The sequence below is a fragment of the Acomys russatus genome, chromosome 5 (assembly GCF_903995435.1).
Source record: "Acomys russatus chromosome 5, mAcoRus1.1, whole genome shotgun sequence".
Classification (NCBI taxonomy): domain Eukaryota; kingdom Metazoa; phylum Chordata; class Mammalia; order Rodentia; family Muridae; genus Acomys; species Acomys russatus.
Window position 1 is genome coordinate 1,100,201 of NC_067141.1, and position 21,001 is coordinate 1,121,201.

Consider the following 21,001-nt stretch of genomic DNA (forward strand, 5'->3'; position numbering starts at 1 on the left):
ACTGCAAATTGCCCAGGCATTCCAAATTAATCAGGCCTGGCTGGGACACAACTTGAGTCAAGCTGCTAGCCCTCTCTCCACAACAATATTCCAAAACCTCCATCTACATGGCAGTGAACCCTGCTCTGGGCTATGTGAAGGCACAGCCTAGTGTGAGGTGGCTTCCTCCAGACCACGCCTGCAGTCCCAGGAGCCCACGTTGTCGCCCTTGTCTGCGCAGATTCTGACCAGTGTTCCTGGCCATGTGCGGCAGTAGCCAGCATACTGTTCGACCCATGCCCGGTGGCCACCAACAACCATGGCATGGATAACAGAAGTGGATCGTCTTCTTCGTAGACTGTTTTCCTGTAGAGCGCATTGTCAGATTCATCGTTTCCTAAAGCCTGTGTCTCTTAGTCGACATATCTGATCATATCTGATTTACTAGCATGCAGTCCATGTAACACACACACACACACACACACACACACACACACACATGCTAGTGACAGTTTTTCCAGGGCATGGTCATCTGCAGAGGGCAGGAGTCTCCTGAAGGATTCTCTGGGTAATGAGGGTTTAGGGGTGATTAGGCTCTGTGGGTTTTTTGACTTTCAGTCTGACTACCCAGTGATAATATGGAGAGCTGGTTTTGTAATTTAAATTCATTTGTTTAACGAAGTCAAATAATCTGAAGGCAAAGTAGGGCTTTGACAGGCCTTGTACAAGCTCACTGAGGACCATTTGTTGAGACAACTGAGCATAAGAAGTGTGTTTACGAAGTTGCTAGGCAACCGCTAACCTTTAGCCAATCCCAAACCACCGAGCTTCTGAGTTAGGATTCCATGGCTGCGTCGCGCTCCGTGCCTGTTAGCTTCCTCAGAAGTGTCCAGTCAGGGATGGGACACTGAGGAGAGAGTGAAGGGGCCTCTGTGTCCAGCAGCCTCTGCCATGTCCAAAGTGGCTGGCTTGTCTTGGAAGAAGAGCCGGCGCCTCTTGGAATCCTTGCGCGACCAGCAGCAGCATTCGTTGGCCGTTGGGTTTGAGAGTGCCAATATCCTCCTCTCTCCCAAGTACCACCTCAGAGACAAGGATCTGAGAAAGATCCACAAGGCCGCGCGTGTTGGGGATGCAGCCAGAGTGCAGCAGCTCCTGCTTGGGAAACATGGTGTGAACGACAGAGACAAGAAGAAGAGGTGGCAGGGCCCAGGGAGGGGAGGCTGTGGAGGAGGTGGGGTTTGTGTGAAAGAAAACCTCCAGTCACGAAACATTTACTTCTTGTGTCTTAAACGGAAAAATATATCTTCCATTTATAGAGAAATTTTCAAGTCAAGGAAAACAATGAATTCTTAATTAATCATACTTACGTATACGTAGGGCCTTGCTGTGCTAGCACAAGCACTCTACTCCAAGCCCTTGATTGATAGAGTGGAGTACAGTTTTGGAAGTCTACAATTCTAAATAGACATAGGAAAAATATTTAGTGACCCTGGTAAGACAAGGGATCTTGATGATACTCTACCATATTTGAAATATTTTTAGAAAATAATGGAGTATACATACAACTTCTTACCCATCATTATTTAAAATATCATGTGCTTAAAAATAGCCCACAGAACACATTTTACAAGTAAACCTCAGTGCATGCATAGGCTAGAGGAAGACTGGAGCTTCAGCACCGCACAGAAGTGGGTGGAGGCTGCTGTGAACTGTGAATTCTGGGTACAGAGTGAGAAGAATGTCACTTTGGAAGGTCACACATAAAACACACAACAAAATGCAAACGTTTGCTCTTGTGCCAGCCAAAGCAATGGCAGGTTGCTATCAAAATTATTTTCATGCATTTAAAACATACATGCAACTTTTAGTTTTCATTACTTAGTTATAGTTCCGGTTGTCAGAGAAACCAGTTCTCTTTTCATTTGCTCATAGCTTCGTTTCATAAAGCAGAAGATAAGCCTATATTAATTCTGTATTTTAGCCTTTACAGAGTCTTGTTCTAGGAACTGGTGCACAGTTTTTAGAAAAGAAGTTACCCACACATTTGTTCTTTCCTACTTATCTTGGCTTCTGCAATGAACATGCATTAAACTGTAGTGAACACTTATCATTACAACAGTCCTTGGGAAGAAGAGGAATATGAACCATGCTCGGGCAAGATTTCCCACTTCTATTAGAGTTTTTGTATAGTGCGCTTGAATTGGTATTTCTGCTAACTCTTAATGTCTTTCAAAGCAAGGGGAATGTATTTGTGGGCTTTATTGAGATCGCATTGCACTATATGCATGTATCTTTTATGTATTCATACAACTCCATGCTAATAATTCCGCTTTTATTTCATCCTTATGAAGACAAAAGATAGCCAAACTGACTATCACCATGGCAGATGTATCATTTCACTTCATAAAAATATCCTTGAAAAAGATTGACTTTCTCGTCTATATTCCACTTTTTTCATACATTCATTTGCTAAAAGTTTCCTAAAAGCCTAATAGGTAGTGGACATATCCCATCTCTCAGGACACTTTTTATCCTGAGAGCCTTCATGTTTCCTGACTGAGGCTACAGAGTGGGGGATATAAAATGGAATAACAGGGCTCTACTTAGCCTTTCCTCCTTCCTTCAAAAAAAATTCTGTCGTTGCTCTCAGGAAAATTGAGGGCAGTATTACCCTGAATCTGTGGGAATATCTGGATTTCATGAATTTTTTAATTTCAATATTCAAAATAGGAGCTAGGCCTACTCATTTGAATTCTGAGTTTTCTTGAATTAAAATTTCTTGAAAGCCAAAGAAAATACAATTTTTGTTGTCATTCAAAATGCTTTATCCATGACATTTTTAAGAATTAAATTTTATTTAACTGGCAACCAGTTAGGTAGATCTTCCATGGACCTATAAAAGATACCGTATGTATTTCAATTGGTGCAAGACACCATGGGTCCCATGAAGACATTTATTTTATGTATTAAGAAAATGTCAAAATACTACCAAACAGTAGCTTCAATGTGTCCTGAGTTATAATTTGACCTCCAATGTCACGGAGGTTCAAGGTGAGAAAAGAACATTTTAGACACACTGACACAATCCTTAAAACATGCAGAATGGGTGTGATTCTGCTAATTATTGGAAGCACTGTCCTTCTCAGCTGTCACACTAGTGATAATTACAATACTGTCAGCTACTGTGCTGTTATTTGTGCTTTTAGGAAGTGTAATACATAGCTAGTGAATAACAGAGCTTAAAGCATAATCCAAACCCAACTGGCGCTAATTACAAAGGGCACCTTCTTCCATTCAAATTATCCACTCTGAACTGGGCAGCGCTCAGTGGGAGAACAGCCGCCTAACATGTATGTCCTAGTTAGTTTTCTCTTGCTGTGATAAACACCAGAAGCAAATGCAACTAGGGGAGACAGGTCTTATTCAGTTTTACAACTCCCAGGTCACAGACCATCACTGAGAGAAGTCAGGATCTCAAGGCAGGAACCTGGAGGCAGGAACTAAAGAAGAGGAGATGGAATAACAGTACTTACTCCTTGCTCCCCAGGGCTTGTTCAGTTTGCTTTGTTATATCACCCAGGACCACCTGCTCAGGGGGTGGCATCACCTACAGAGGACAGAGCCCTCCCACATCAGTCATTAATCAAGAGAGTGTCTCCACAGAGTTGCCTACAGGCCGATGTAATGGAGGCATTTTCTACACTGAGATTCCTCTTCCAGATAATTCTAGCTTGTGTCAAAATAACAAAAACTGATTCATCTTAGAGCCCTCTCTGCTATTGGCCCCTCATCTGCCTGGCCCACCTGGGACAAGGCCAGCAGAGGGGCCACCAGGCCTTATAACACCAGAGACAACCAGGTAGCTAGAGGTCATTGTAAGAACACAAACAACAGAACCAGCTATCTTACCAGAGAAAGACCTGAAGATACTATCACATCTGAAACACAAGAAAATGATCTTAGGTGTGAGGTTGTGAAAATAATAGAGACCTTAAAGGAGGAAAATAAATCCCTCAAAGAAATACAGGGAAATACAATCAAATGGGAGAAGGAAATGAATAAAATTGTTCAAGACCTAAAGATTAAAATATAAGAAATATGGAAAACACAATCTGAAGCAATCCTAGAGATGGAAAGCCTAGGGAAGAGAACAGAACACAAGAGATGGAAGAGAGACTCTCAGGTATAGAAGATACAATTGAAGAAATCAATATATCAATCAAAGAAAATATTAAATCTAAAAAATTGCTGACATAAAACATCCAAAAATATCTGAGACACTATGAAAAGACCAAATGTAAGAACAATAGAAATAGAAGAAGAAGAAGACTCCCAGCACCAAGGCCCAGAAAATGTTTTCAACAAGATCATAGAAGAATGAGTTTGTTCTTCCTCAACCTGATAAAGAGATGCCTGTAAACACACAAGAAGCTTACAGAACACCAACTAGATTGGACTAGAAAAGAAAATTCTCCAATCACATAATAATCAAAACACTAAATGTACAAAATAAAGAGAGAATATTAAAAGCAGCAAGGTAAAAAGTCCAAGTCACTTATAAATGCATACTGTTCAGAATTACACTTGACTTCTCACCAGAAACTCTGTAAGCCAGAAGAGCCTGGGTAGATATCTTACACACACTAAGAGACCACAGATGTCATCCCAGACTACTATGCCCAGAAAAACTTTTAATCACCATAGAGGGAGAAAACAAGATATTCCATGACAAAAACAAGTTTAAATAATATCTATCCACAAATCTAGCCCTACAGAAGATACTAGAAAGAAAATTTCAAACCAAGGAGGCTAACTACCTCAGGAAAACATTGGAAATAAATAAAACCATATCAGAAAAACCAAAAGAAGGGAAACACACACACACACACACTCTACCACCACCAACATCAAAATAACAGGAATTAACAACCACTAATCATTAATGTCTCTCAACATCAATAGCCTCAAATCCCCCCCCCAAAAAAGACATAGGCTAACAGAATTGATGTGAAAACAGGACCTATCATTCTACTGTATACAAGAAGCACACCTCAGCAAAAAAAGAGACATTACCTCAAAGTAAAGGGCTGGAAAAAGATTTTCCAAGCAAATGGGCCAAGAAGCAAGCTGGAGTAGCCATTCTAGTATCTAATAAAGTATACTTTCAAAAAAAAATTAATCAAAAGAGATGAGGATGCCCATCAAAGGAAAAATACACCAAGATGGCATTTCAATTCTGAACATCTATGCCCCAAACGCGAGGGTACCCACATTCATAAAAGAGACATAACTAAAGCTTAAATCACACATCAAATCCCACCCATTAATAATAGGAGACTTCAACACCCCACTCTCACCAATGGACAGACCATTAAGATAGAAACTAAACAGAGAAATAATGAAGCTAACAGATGTCATGAATCAAATAGACCTAACATATCTATAGAACATTTCATCCAAACACAAATGAATATACCTTCTTCTCAGTGAATGATTGAACCTACTCCAAATTTGACCACATAGTCAGTCACAAAGTAAGCCTCAACAGATACAAGAAGATTAAAATAACCCATTGTATCATATCAGACCACCATGGTTAAAGCTCGAATTCAACAACAGAAAGTCTAAAAACTCATGGAAACTGAACAGCTCCCTACTCAATGACCACTGGGTTAGGAAGGAAATTAAAGACTTTCTAGAATACAGTGAAAATGAAGGCACAACATACTCAAACCTATGGGACACAATGAAAGTAGTGCTAAGAGGAAAGTTCAAGAAGCACCTTCATAAAGAAATTACAGAGATCCCATACTAGCAACTTAACAGCACATCTGAAAGCTCTCAAACAAAAAGAAACAAACACACCAAAAAGGAGTAGACATCAAGATATAATCAAACTCAGGGTGGAAATCAATAACTTAAAACAAATAGAACAAATCAAAGAATCAATGAAACCAACAGCTGGCTCTTTGAGAAAAATCAACAGGATAGACAAATCCTTAAACCAAACTAACTAAAAAGGCAGAGGAAGAGTATCCAAATTAACAAAATCCAAAATGAAAAGCATGATATAATAACATACAGTGTGTAAATCCAATAAACCACTAGGTCTTACTTCAAAAACCTGTACTCCACAAAATAAAATAAAAATGAAATGGATGATTTTTGATAGATACCACTTACCAATGTAAAAATGACGTAAATAGACCTATAACCCCTAAGTAAGTAAAAGAAATCATTAAAACTCTTTTTTTAGGCCCTGGGCTAGATGGCTATAGAACAGAATTCTACCAGACATTCAAAAAAGAGCTAATACCAATACTTCTCAAAATATTCCACAAAATAGAAACAGAAGGAACATTGCTAAACTTATTCTATGAAGCCACAGTCACCCTGATACCTAAACCACACAAAGATTCAACAAAGAGAATTTCAGACCAATTTCACTAATTAACATTGATGCAAAAAAATTATAAAATGCAAAATGAATTCAAGAACATATTAAATATATCATCCCACCATCATCAAGTAGGCTTCATCCCATGGATTCAGGGATCATTCAACATATGCAAATCCATCAATGCAATTCACCACATAAACAAACTGAAAGAAAAAAATCACATGACCATCTCATTAGGTGCAGAAGCCAACACCCCTTCATGATGAAAGTCTTGGAGAGATCAGGCATACAAGGCCCATACCTAAACATAATAAAGATTATATACAGCAAGCTGATAGCCAACATCAAATTAAATGGAGAAAAAATCAAAGCAATTCCACTAAAATTAGAGACAAGACAAAGCTGCCTACCCTCTTTATATATCTTCAATATAGTATTTGAAGTTCTGGCTAGAGCAATAAGACAACTAAAGGAGATCAAGGGGATACAATTTGGAAAGGAAGAAGTCAAAGTACTGCTATTCACAGATGATATGATAGAATACCTAAATGACCCCAAAAATTCCACCAGAGAACTCCTACAGATGATAAATACCTTCAGCTAAGTGGCTGTATATGAGATTGATTAAAAAAAAGAAAAAAGGAAATCAGTAGCCCCCTGTATACCAAGGACAAATGGGCTAAGAAAGTAATTAGAGAAACTAAACCCTTCACAATAGCCTCAAATAATATAATGGATTTTGGTGTAACTCTAACCAAGCAAGTCAAAGACCTGTATCACAAGAACCTCAAATTTCTGAAGAAAGACCCTGAAGAAAATCTCAGAAAATGCAAAGACTATGCTCATAGAATGGTAGGATTAACATAGTAAAAATGGCCATCTTACCAAAATCAATCTACAAATTCAGCGCAGTCCTCATCAAAATACCAACACAACTCTTTATGGACTTTGAAAGAACAATTCTAAACTTCACATTGAAAAACAAAACAACAACAACAAAACCAGAATAGCTTAAACCTATACAATAAAAGAACTTTTGGAGGTATCTTCATTCCTGACCTTAAGATATACTACAGAGCATTAGTGGTAAAAACCGCATAGTACTGGCATACAAATGGACTGGTTGATCAATGGAACCAAATTGAAGACCCAGAAATAAATGCACACACCTACGGACACTTGATTTTTTACAAAGGAGCCAAAACCATACAATGGGGGGAAAAACAGTATCTTCAACAAATGGTGCTGGTCTAACTGGATGTCTACATGTAGAAGAATACAAATAGATCCATATTATCACCCTGCACAAAACTCAAATCTAAGTGGATCAAAGACCTCAACATAACACTGATCTATTAGAAAAGAAGTGAGAACCAGCTTTGAACTCATTGGTGCAGGGGACAACTTCCTGAACAGAACACCAACAGCTCAGGATTTAAGATCAAGAATTAATAGATGAGACTGAAAGACACTGAAAGTTTCTATAAGGCAAAGGACACTGTCAACAGAACAAGAAAGTAGTCTACAGATTGGGAAAATATCTTCACCAACCCTACATCCAACAAAGAGCTAATATCTAAAATATATAAAGAACGCAAGAAAGTAAACACCAACAAACCAAATAATCCAATTTTTAAAAAATGGGCTACAGAGTGAAACAGAATTTTCAACAGAGGAATCTCTAATGGCTGAGAAGCACTTAAGAAAGGCTCAGTGTCATTAGTCATCAAAATGACTCTGAGATTTCATCTAACACCTGTCGGAATGGCTAAGATCAAAATGACAACACATGCTGGCTAGGATGTGGAGAAGGGAGAACACTCCTCCATTGCTGGTGGGAGTGCAAACTTGTACAACCACTGTAGAAATCAATCTGGCACTTTCTCAGAAAATTGAGAATAGTTCTACTTCAAGACCTGGCTATACCACACCTGGATATATACCCAAAAGATGCTCCACCATACAAGGACACTTGCTCAACTATGTTCATAGCAGCTTTATTCATAATACCCAGAATCTGGAAACAACCTAGATGTCCCTCAACCAAAAAGATGGATAAAGAAACTGTGGTACATTTACACAATGGAATACTAGTCACCTATTAAAAACAAAGAAATTTTCAAATTTGCAGGTCAATGGATGGAACTAGAAAAGATCATCCTGAGTGAGGTAACACAGACACAGAACATGGTATGTACTCAGTTATATGTGGGTTTTAGCCATGTAGTATAGGATTAACATACTACAATGCGCTGACCTAAAGAAGACAAGTAACATGGAAGATCCAAGGGAGGATGGTCAAATCTCACTCAGAAGGGGAAATAGAATAGACAGAGGTAGTAGTTGAAGAGAGGGAACAGGTATGAGAGGGAGGGCAGAGAGATATAAGGGTGGAGATCAGACCTGGGGAGAGCATGGAGGTGGTGCAGGAGGACAGAAGGCCTGCAGAGAAAAAATAAACTGTGGGTGGGGCATCTCTGTGACAAGCTGGAAACCTAAGTCAGAGTAGGCTCCTGGGAGGACATGAGGGCTATTCTACCAAAGTCTCCTAATAGCAGAGGCCACAGTGACTAAAGAGGACAAAACTCCTAGTAGTGGGAGGAAAATGCTAACCTGCCCACAAAAACTTCAACCCAAAATTTACCCTGCCTATAAGATGTGCAGGGATAAAGTTAGAGCAGAAATTGAGGGAATGTCAAACCAATGCCTGGCCCAACCCAGGACTCAACCCATAGAAGAGAGCCAGCCCATGACACTATTAATGATATTCTGCTATACTTGCAGAAAGGAGCCTAACAGAGTTGTCCTCTGAGAGGCTCCACCCAGCAGCAGTTCAAAACAGATGCTCAGACTCAGCCAAACGTTGGACAATGCATGGGAAGTCTTGTGGGAAAGTGGAGATAAGGAGAAAAGGATCTGGAGGTAACAGGAGCGCCATAAGAAGACCAACAGAGCCAACTAACCAGGGCCCAGAGGGGCTTCCTGAGACTGAAGCACCAACCAAGGACCATGCATGAACTGGACCTAAGCCCCCTACACAGATGTAGCTGGTGGGCAGCTCTGGCTTCATGTGGGTCCCCTAGTAAGGGGAGCAAGGGCTGCCTCTGACATGGACTCTGTTGCCAGCTATTGATCACCCATTATGGGACTAATTTGCCAGGCCACAAGAAAACCAGACACACTCTCTTCTGATATGACTTGATAACTGGGGTGGCTGGTAAGGGGGGGCTTCTCTTTTCTGAGTTATAGGGAAGGGTGTAGAGGGAGGGTGGGTGGGATTGGGAAGAGAGGAGGGATTGGGCTATGACCAGGATATAAAGTGAATAAATAAATAACAATTTTAAAAATTAACAAAAATTATTCTATACAATACTTTAATCACACACACAGAGAGACACACACACAAACATACACACACACACTTTTAACAAAATACACTGTACTTTCCTTTGTAAGAGGACCAATAACAAGACTATAACTTCTGTAGAAAATTAAATATTTAAGCTTTTCTCTTTAAGATGAAGTCTCATGTAGCCCAGTCTGGGCTCAAACTTGATATACAGCCAAGGATGAGTGAACTTCCAACCCTTCTACTTTCACGCCTTCAGTCCCAGACTTAAAAAGAAAATCACCACCATGCCCAGATTATGTGGTACTGTAGGTTAAGAATCTAGGAAAACACTCCATGAATATTTAACTTGAAGACAAATGAATTGCATGTTATTTAATGCTTAAAGTCACTTGAGTGATTATATTTTCAAGTCATGCTGTACACTTTCCTAAAAAGCCATTCCTTCCATTTTCACAGGACTGCCCTACACATTGCCTGTGCTTATGGCCACCCAAAAGTGGTGATGGTCCTGGTAGAGGGAAAGTGTGAGATCAATGCCATTGACAGCGACAGGTGCACAGGTCTGGTGAAGGTATGCAACAGCTGAAGATTTTAACATGAGATGTCCTTGATACTTGATACATTCTGAAAATTCTTGGAAAGAAAAGGAACCTATGTCACTTTAAATAAATAGATAGTGAACCCTGTGGTATGTTTGTCCTGAATTATTTGAATTTATGATCTGTTGTTTCTTGGTGCGTTTCCTACAGGCTGTGCAATGTCAGGAAGAGGAATGTGCCACCATTCTGCTGAAGAATGGTGCTGATCCAAACATCGTGGATGCCCAGGGCAACAGTGCTCTCCACTATGCTGTCTATTATAAGAACACATCACTGGCTACAAAACTGCTTGACCATGAAGTGAATATTGAAGTAATAAATAAGGTAGAATTCATATACAAAATTGGTATTAATCACCCAACCATATTTGCAAAGTGTGTGGAGAACCCTTGTCTATGGAGTGACATAAACAGGCAGCACCATCTTCCATCTTCAGAAGCTCAGATACACCTGGGATGACCACACACACACACACACACACACACACACACACACACACACACACACACACACAAGGTCTCACTGTACAAGCTTGACTGGCCTGGAACTCAATGAGTTCCACCTTTCTCTGCATCCTGAGTGCTGGGACTAAAGATATGTGCCATCACATCCACCTTTCAACATATCTCTTTAATTGTTGATACTTTGAAAGAAGTGTCAGAGGGCACATACGGCTAGTCTTTGCTACTTTGTGGGTTCTTCTTTTCCCACCCTTTATTACCCACTCCATCCCATCCCATCCCCAAGCCCTGGTTTCACCTCCTAACATAGATAGGAGAGAAACAAGGGGATAGGGGATAGAAGAATTAGGAAAATCCCTGAATCTAATTTATTTCCTTTTGTTTCTTCTTTGACCACAGCTGCTAACAAACCACAACCAACCTCTCTAAACAACCAACAACCATTGACCCTCACTTTTCTGGGCCTTTGCATTTATATACACTTTGAAAAGTTCCCAGAATTCCAAATGTCACACAATCACAGCAATTATCTGCAGCTGGCAAAACCACCCTTCCACTAGAGCATGAGGCAAATCATAGTCAGCTGTTGTGGACAGTCAGAAAGTGGTCCCACATCCCTACACCTGGGACTAAAACAAAAGCACATTCTTACAAGTTGGTTTAATGTTACAGGGTTTTTTTTTCCTACAATCCTGTGTTTCTTGGCTGTTCTTGTACCAGCTGCTCAAGTGTGAAAACACTGAATGTGTTAAAGGTAAATCTAACTTTCTCACCACTGCAAAAATGATAGGAACATATCATTTGCCTTGCAAATAGGCTTTATCTTAAAACTCAAGGACACAGTGGAGTGGGAACAAGTCAGAGATCTGTTTAGCAGGCCAGTTTAGAAACGAGGTGACTAAGCAAAAGACCAGTGTGATTTTGTTTTCTCTCTTCTGCCTTTTTGTTTTTTAATTTTTCCTTAACTGTAATGCTCAATCTGAACACCTCGGTTTGGGAAAGGAATTCATGGAATGCTATCTGGACGTGGAAGTCAATTTCAGGACTATGCTGAGGAAGACAGGGTGATGACTTGATGATGATTAAGTGGGAAACCAGGGCACAGAACAAGTGTTTCCCTGACCTGTTAGGCTTTTCTGGCAGGAAGAGCCACTGGGAAAAGACTGTAAATTCTCAAATCAACAATATCTTGCCAGAGTGTATATAATGAAGTCAAGTTGCATTTTGAATTTATCAGTCTGTTTGGCCCCTACCCAGGGAAACAATGCAATTTACAGTTAGTGATTCTTTTGGGGTTTTTTTCCCCTTCTTTGAGACAAAACCCCAAACCAGTAAGGGAAAGACCATGTTTGATTCTTTTATACCTATGCAGAGGACACAGCTCTCAGCCTGTGTGACTATACATTTGTGGAGGACCAACTCTGAGCCTGGGTGACTGTTTTATAACTATGCAAAGGATATAGCTATCAGACTGTTTTTCACCTACACAGAGGACATGTATGTGAGACACACAAATTGCAAATAACCCAATTCAGTATTCATCTATGTCATTTGCTCTATCTGTCCAAGCAATTCACTTTTACTTATTTCATACAATGTTTTGATAAATATCCCAGAGTTTTCTAAATATAAAGCTATAAGAACATCATCAATATTTCATATTAGAAGTGGGAGTTTTAGAGTTTTAGAACTTAGACATTGAATAAAGATACACGAAAAACTTTTGTTAGATATGTTCTCGGAATTGTCGTTATAAGAATAAAATTTGAATTGAGTTAGAATATGTATGCACAGGCATGTGTGCACATGTTAAGGCTACAGTTTGCCTACCAGGTGGTTCCTCTATTGCTTTCCTCCTTTTTTGACTGACTGACCAGTGAGCCTCTGGGATCCCCCTGTCTCTACCTCACAGTGCCAGAATTGCAAACATGTACCACCAGAAGTGAGGGACTGGACTCAGGTCTTATGCTTGCACAGCAAGCACTTTATCCGCTGAGCCATCTTCCTTTCTACTGAGCTTTCTAATATGTAAGAAAAAAGCATTTTATCACACACTAAAAGAAAACTCAGAAACCATTTAGTCATACATAACCCAGGTTCACTTGAAGCCACTGTCTCTTAGTTTGGAAGCATTTCCTTGTGAGCCCCTTGTAGGGGTATCTGAGATGTTTGCATCTGGGATCCTGATTTCTTATAAGAAGGGAAGCAAAAAAGACTCCTCAGCCACCTGGAGTAAAGCCCTGCTCCTCAGAAGGCTCTCCGCATGTATCCTGGGGCTGTGGTTCCTCTCATGCCAATTTCACTTTGCAGCATTATTGTCAAGTACGGATTGAGCAAGGATAAAAGAGAGTAGGCGCTGGAGGGATGGTTCAGCAGTTAAGTGCTCTTCCAAAGGACATGGGTTCAACTCCCAGCACCCACAGGACAGCTCACAACTGTCTGTAACTCCAGTTTCAGGAGATCTGGCACCTTCACAAAGGCGGGCAAAACACCAATGCACATAAAATATAAAAAAATAAATCAGAACAAAATAAAAAATAAGTTACTTATTAAATCACTTTTAAAAGATATCTTTGACACTAGATGTATAATATACAGTTTTATAATAGTTCTCAAAGGTAATCATAAGCCTTTTCTGTGTGACACAGCACTTCTGGAAAAGTAGATATTCCTTGGAGGATAAATTTAAAAGACCTCTTCTGGAGGTGGTGGCATAGTCCAATAACTCAATAACACATGTAAAACACTACCACTATGGTTTAGAATCTGAGGCCACTGACATAAAACAAGATGTTGGTCCCCATGGGAACAGTCATGTGATTCCAAACTGCTGAGATAAACACCATAACAAAAACAAATACCCTGGGATACAGACTCTGGGCACTCAGAGAGAACTGGCACTCCCGCAGCGTGTGGGGGAGGGGCACAGGGGTTATGTTTTCTCTGGGTCTTCATCTTTGTATTCACAGAGCTTTTCTACAATTTTTCGATTCAACTGACAAATATGTGATTTCTGTGAGTTTTAAGTGGTTTCTGTCATTTACAGAATGGCTTCACACCATTTTTACTGGCTGTCAGTGAAAACAAACTCAAGATGGCAAAATTTTTATTAATGAAGAAGGCTAATATCCATGCGGTTGATAATCAGAAAAGGTATTGTAATCCTTTAAACCTCAGTGGTGATGTACAATGGTAACAAATATTCATTTAGAAACGCTGAATTACCTGGGCGGTGGCAGCACATGCCTTTAGTAGCAGCACTTGAGAGGTAGAGACAGGTACATCTCTGAGTTTGAGGCCAGTCTGGTCTACAGAGTGAGTTCCAGGCCAGCCAAGGATACACTAAAAACAAACAATCATAAAAAGAAATAATATTGAATTAACAGGAAATAGAATAATTTCTAATAACTGAGATATAATGAAAACTCAAAAATCATCAGTACTAAGCAGAAAAGAAATTATTCGAAACAGGCAACACATAGACAGAACTGTGTATATTACAGCACAGGGGTCTCCCCTTGTGTATTTGCTGACTTTTGTAAGCTAGTTGTGTGGCCATTTAGTCTTACAGCAGCTGGTGGGATTCCGTAAGTTTTATTCTAGTTTGATAGTATACAGACTTAGTTCATTTTTCCCTCAATATTGACCTTCTTAGACTTTTCGTAAAATTTTAAGCTCTGATTTTGGTACTGTTTGCTTTAAAAAGCTACAGTAAGTAGAAATGGGAGTTAAGATTGTGTTGTCTTTGGAATGACTCCTTCAAGGAACTGTGAAATGCTCTTTGAAGAATATCCAATCATATTATCCCTAAATGACTATTAGTTGTTAGTCTAGATATTGCTGATATTTCCTATTTTTATTTTCATTTTTAACATACTTGGGTGTTTCTATCTGGGATTGGTGCTGATATAGGGAAGAAAATGAGCTGTGTTTGAATAAACCTTTAATGAAGATGAAGAGATGGTGTAAAGATAAAGGGCGTTGGATTTAGAGTCACATAAAACCAGATTATCTGTTCCTGGCTTTCAAATTTATCATGTGCGCCACTTTAGGAAGATTACTTACCACTGAACATGTTTCTTCCTGTGAAAGTCAGGGTCATTGATCCTAAAACTGTGAATGGAAGGTTCTCTATGTAACATTTAGTTCTGTGCCTCGTCAGCGTCTGCAGCTGAAACCAGTGTCTATCACGGCGGCAATTGTTAATGTGTTAACTGTTGTTCTTTTGAGAGACAGGGTCTCACTGTGTACTTCAGGTTGGCCTGGCCCTCACTTTGTGAACCAGTATTATCCTGAAATCACAATGATCCTCCCACCTCAGTCTCCCTTAGTCCAGGGATGACAGTGTGTACCCCCATTTGTGGGTAATATGCTTTGAGGCCTGCAAATATTTCCTGCAAAGTATTACACATCTTAGCACATTGCACATGAAATAGAGAGAGATTTTGCTTGGAGGTTCCCTTTTGTGTGTTTGTTGCTGAGACAAGAGTCTTGTTGTACATCACAGACTTGCCTAGAACTCCTTATGTAGTCCAAACTGGAGTCAAACTCAGAACCCTCCTCCCTCGGCCACCTGAGTAGCTGCAATCCCAGGCGTGCACCATCATACCTGATGATGCACCAACTCCAGCCACATGACGTTGTGTGGCCTCTGCCCCCCCCAAAGGGCGTTAGGTTAGTAGCACCTACGATGAGCTGTCGCAGTGGGGTAGGAGGCTTCCTACTTGTTTTCCTCTTAGGGCTTCTAGACCTTGAAACGCTTGTCTGTTGCGTTTCAATAGCCAATTCTCCAGACGCTAAACAGTCCAAATACAGGAAACCGGTCCTTAAGTTTCTTAAAGTACGAAGGGTGATGGTCTCTCTCTGCTTTCACAGAACAGCCCTCATGCATGCTGTAAGTCATGACTCAACAAACCTCGTCAGCTTTGTTCTTCAGCAAGGTGTAGACCTCTTTTTGAAAGACGCCTTTGGGCTGACTGCTACCGATTACGCTGCTGATTTTAAATATAGCGCGTAAGTGCTTACATTAAACTCCGGTTTCTATTAAACTGAGGCTCCAAATAATTATACTAATGCATATTATACATTGGGGGCGTTTCTTACTGCTTTTAGAACAGCCTGGAGTTAGTCTACATTCACCAACAGAGATCAAGCAAAGGCTACCCTGCAGGTAGCAGTGGGTGACGGATTCGACACTTTGGGTCTTTATTGTTGCTTCGAGTTTTTTGTTTGTTTGTTTGTTTTTTGTTTGTTTGTTTGTTTTTTGTTTGGTTGGTTGGTTTGGTTTTAGGGGTTTTCTTCTTCTTCATTTTGGTGGTGCTGGGGATTGAACCCAGAGCCCCATGCCTCCTTGGCAGCATCTATCCCTGAGCTTTACCCCCAGCCTCTATATTGGGATTTTTAAAATCTTTATTCTTGGGAATCCCAACACAGTTTATCCCAAGTATTCCCGCCGCCCCCCCCCCCCGCCCCTATAGCACAGGACAGAAATAGTGTGACATCTATGATTCTCCTAATTTGAATCTATTTGAATCTAAAATGCCTATTTTAACATAAAAGTGCTTTTTCTACCAGAATCCATCTTCCACACCTGCCTTTTTAAATGCCCCTGGAAGCTAGTGGTTTGCTCAAGTCAGATGAAGCTATGGGGAAGGAAAGGGGACTTTGTTTTCTGTTCATTTTCTTCTTGCTTCAGGGCTTCCAGGAAAGCTGGTGCGGAAGTCTTGGGAGACAGCCAGCTGCCAGCTTGTCTCTGCTGATCCAGTCTGGGGTCCTCTGGCAGCGCACACTTAGCTGTAAAGGCCAGGGTGCTTACACTGTTGATGCTTTACGGGATAAAGTTCCAGTGTTACCTGCAATGCTGTGAAGAATTTAACATACTTAGCAAATGGTGTACACACCCGTATTAAGATAGTAATGTTATTCATCATTTTTACACAGCAATATGAAAATCCTTCTTGAATATAAAGAAAAGAGATGTGAGGAGTCTGAAAAAGTGAACCTAGGTAAGAATTACTCCAAATGTAGCTACCCTAGATTTTAAAACTAAGAGAATATATTGATAACAGCAATTTTTAAAAACTCAGTGTGTAAAATGTTTTGTGTTGGTCTTTATTTCATTACTGGCAGTCTAGAATTCATGCATTTTTAACAAATTAGGACATTCCCATCCTGAAAAACATATTATCTAAAGAAAGGTCCATTTAGTGATTCTGGAAACTAAAATTGTGTGTGTATTTTTATAAGTAGTAACAATTTATACAATGTCTTGTTGCATAGCTCATCAGCAGCTCCATTGAAGCAACTGGACTTGTTATAAAAATGGGCTTTCGTTTTAGCTTTTGAAATAACTTGGCTACAATTACCAGATGAATATTATAAAATAATTGTCAGTGAAAGGTGATATGTATAATTAAAACAAGTTATCAAATATTTTCTTGCTTAAATATTAAACCTTAAATGTCCCTTCCTGATTTCTTCTGTGGCCCAAAGATCTTTCAAAGGTGTGTTCTTTAATCTCTATTTTCTCTTTCTATTTATTTCTAGCTTTATTCTATTATGATCTGATAAAACATATATATTTTTTAAATTCTTTTATATTTGTGAAACTTGCCTTATGGCCTAAAGTGAGATTTACTTCAAAGAAAGCTTCATGAGATGATTTTTCATAGCTGTTGGCTGTAAAATTTTGTGAATGTCTTTTAAGTTCATTTGACCTATGATACAAGTTAACATTGAGCTTGCTTTTCTGGCTTTTGTCTAAACAACATATTGATAACAATGAGGTACTAAAGTTACCCACATGCTAGTGTCATACTTACTTGTCTCTTTATGTCCAATAGTGGTTACTTTATGAAACTGGGTCTACCAATGCTTTGTGCGTACACATTGATTGTCATCATATCTTGGTGTAGTGTCCCTTTAACTATAATATGCAATGGTCTTTAGCCCTCACGATTAGTTAGAGCATGAAATATATTTTGCCAGAGACAAGTATGGCTGCTTCTGCTTGGCATTGTATTGCATTTATATAGAATGTTGTTTTCTACCCATCCATCTCAGTCTCTGTGTATCTTTCCCAGTTAAATGTGTTTGTTGCAGACAACTGGTTCTAATCAATCTTCCAGTCATCATCTTTTTATGACCGGCTTGAGACTGCTTACAATTGTGGTTATTACTGAGAAGTATTTGCTGATTCCTATAAAAAAAACAAAAAAACTCTGATTGGCTCAGGTACTGTTTGTATATTTCTTTTTCTCTTATTCATCCTTCTTATTGAGCCTAGAGGCTTAGTGAATTTTGCATTCAAAATGTTTGATTCTTTTCTAGTTCTTATTTGGTTGTTTCCCGACTCATGAAATTTATCCCTCCTGGGAGATCATATTTGTGATTACCTTTCTTTTTCCTCTTACAGTATTCCTTTAAGACTTTTCTGAAATATTGATTTAGTGTTTGAGCTCTTGAAGTTTTCAGTTGTATTGAAAGTCTTCCCCTATTTTGAAAAATAAATTTGTTGTATAAAATTACTTAGATGGCTAATATCATTCCTTACTTTATTTTAGGGTTTCTCCTAATTGGTCTGGTTTTACTGGAATGAATTTGCCTTAGTAAGTTAGTTAGTGTTTTTCTTTTGCAGCTTTTGATGTCATTTCATTATCCTGGATCCTTAAATACAATGTGATGATGGCATATTATTTTTCTGGTCACATATGTTTGAGTTTCTAAATGTTACTTTTAGTTTTGTGCCATATCTTTCACTAGATTTGAGAAATTTTCTGCTAAATTTTCATTAAACTGTTTTCTACATCTTAGTGTTCTTCGTATATATCTTTCTACCCCACAGATTCTTAGGCTTGGTCTGTTGATCATATCCCAGATTTCTTTTTTTTTTTATTAAGGTTTTTATTTTTATTTATTTTTGTGTGTATGTGCACATGTGCATGCACACATGCACATGAGTACAGTTTCCATAAAGATCAGAAGAGAACGTCAGATCCCCTGGAACTAAAGTAAAGGCAGTTGCAAGCCACCTGATGTAGGCAATGTATCCCAGATTTCTTTACTGTCGAATTCATGCTCAATTACCTTGCTTTTGCTGTTACCTGAATGTGGTATTTTCAGCTCTGTGGTCTTTATTTGGTTGGTTGAGACTTTCATTTTTAACAGTTCTGGGTTGTTTTTCCTTTAAAATGTTATTTTTTTTTTTTGCTGAATTTTTCATAGGTGTTGTGAAGGTTCTTATTCAGGACGTGAATTGACCCCTTTACTTTATTTATTTGCTTATTTGAATCCTCTTTGACATTGTTGATCATTGTTTATTTCTACACCTTTGAATTCTTAGGCATTTCAATCACTATAGTGTCTTTGTTTTTGGGTTATTGGGGAACCTTTGGTGATTTTGTAATGTTTTATAGTTTCACATTTCTTCTGCTGGTGTGCTACAGTTTATACAACTGTTAGGACAGCTGGGAAGTGGTGGCACATGCCTTTAATCCCAGCACTCGGGAGGCAGAGGCAGATGGATCTCTGTGAGATCGAGGCCAGCCTGCTCTACAAAATGAGTCCAGGACAGTCAAGGCTACACAGAGAAACCCTATCTCAAAACTCCAAAAAACAAAACAAAACAAAACAACTGTTAGGACAAACACATTATCTTTAATCCACTCTTTGTCATATATATATATATATATATATACATATATAACAATTTTATTATATTATAAATATATACTTTTATTTATACATAAAACAGAGTGTATGCATATATACATATATTATGTCTTTTTACTTGAGTTTATTATGCCTTCTACCATTTAAATGGGATAACGCAGGAAATAGTAATGAAAACAATTAATTTGGGTGGTGCTGGGGATTGAGCCTAGAGCCTCACGCATGCTATCCCACTACTCTACTACTGAGCCATACTCCTAGATCCCAATAATGTTTTTAGACCAGTTTCCGGTTCACAGCAAAACTGCAGTGCAAGCTCAGGGACTTCTGATTGCCTGTGCCTCCCACACATGCATGGCCGTACATTTCTTAGTCTTCTCTGGAACAATGCACTTACTACACTTTATTAGTCTATCACAATCCACCACCATCATCTAAAGGTATTGTTTTTTTATTAATTTATTCATATTACTTCTCGATTGTTAGCCCTTCCCTTGTTTCCTCCTATTCCTCCCTCCCTCCCACTTCCCCCCTTCTCCCCTCCCCTATGTCTGTGATTGAGGGAGACCTCCTCCCCCTATATATGCTCTTAGAGTATCGAGTCTCTTCTTGGTAACTTGCTATCCTTCCTCTGAAAGTGGGTCAGAGGAGAGGACATCCTATTGAGACTTTAGGTGAGAATAGCATAGAAGAATGGGGAAATAGTAGGATCCACAGGGTCCTGGAAACCTACAAGAAGAACTTTATGACAGGCGGATCTGGGTCCTGGGGTCCTCCTCAAACTAAGTCACCAGCCAAGGAGAATATAGGCAGGAAACTTCGAACCCCTACCAAAGCCATTGTTTTTAATATTACCTATATTATTTATTATATTATCAGTATGTCCAGCTAGCAATCAATTAAGACACAGGCACTTGTTATATTTTAAAATAGCTTTAGTTAACCTGGGATTGTCCCTATGTTCTTAATTTATAAAGGTCACACTACTTGACGGACAGTGTTGAGTTATGATAGAGATTCTGCTAACTATACCACTGTTGGGCAGTGTGACAACAATACCATGGTCACTACACGTCATTTACTTTTAGGAAATAAAGTTTCACAAATGCCACTTTTCTTCCTTGAATATGATACGTACAAAAGAGGAAGCAAGAGTTCTTAGTGCATACATGGCCTATAAGTAGTAGAGTTGATCTCAGAGCACTCACTCTTCAGGTTCAGTCTCGATGGACTACTTCTAATAAAATATGAATGTCTTACACTTCGAACGTTTCTGTTGTCCTCTTGAAGAATGTAAACTCATTCTATTTTTGTTTTAATAGTGGAGGAAATCTCTGAGGATGACTCTTCCAGAAGGTACAGTTTTATACATTTTTAAATACTTGACGACTAGAGAACAGAAAAGAAAATAATTTTTGAATGCTTTACTCTGCCATGGGCCTACTGATAAATGTTTTAAATTGTGCTGATTGTTACCACAAGAGCTTTTTAAAGTGTCTATGTGTTTGTCATCTGTTTTATTGCCAGTTAGGTAACTGGT

General features: G+C 39.1%; 1 protein-coding gene across 1 annotated transcript in view; it reads left to right on the top strand.

Annotated features, from left to right (window-relative positions):
• Window positions 1-930: 930 nt before the first annotated feature.
• The window catches only part of LOC127190154 (ankyrin repeat domain-containing protein 26-like), an 83,471-nt gene continuing 63,400 nt past the window's right edge, over window positions 931-21,001 (top strand). Inside the window, exons 1-7 of the mRNA XM_051147177.1 lie at window positions 931-1,175; window positions 10,188-10,302; window positions 10,481-10,654; window positions 13,838-13,944; window positions 15,667-15,804; window positions 16,732-16,796; window positions 20,784-20,817. Coding sequence (XP_051003134.1) covers window positions 931-1,175; window positions 10,188-10,302; window positions 10,481-10,654; window positions 13,838-13,944; window positions 15,667-15,804; window positions 16,732-16,796; window positions 20,784-20,817 — 878 coding nt within the window. The remainder of the gene's footprint in view (window positions 1,176-10,187; window positions 10,303-10,480; window positions 10,655-13,837; window positions 13,945-15,666; window positions 15,805-16,731; window positions 16,797-20,783; window positions 20,818-21,001) is intronic.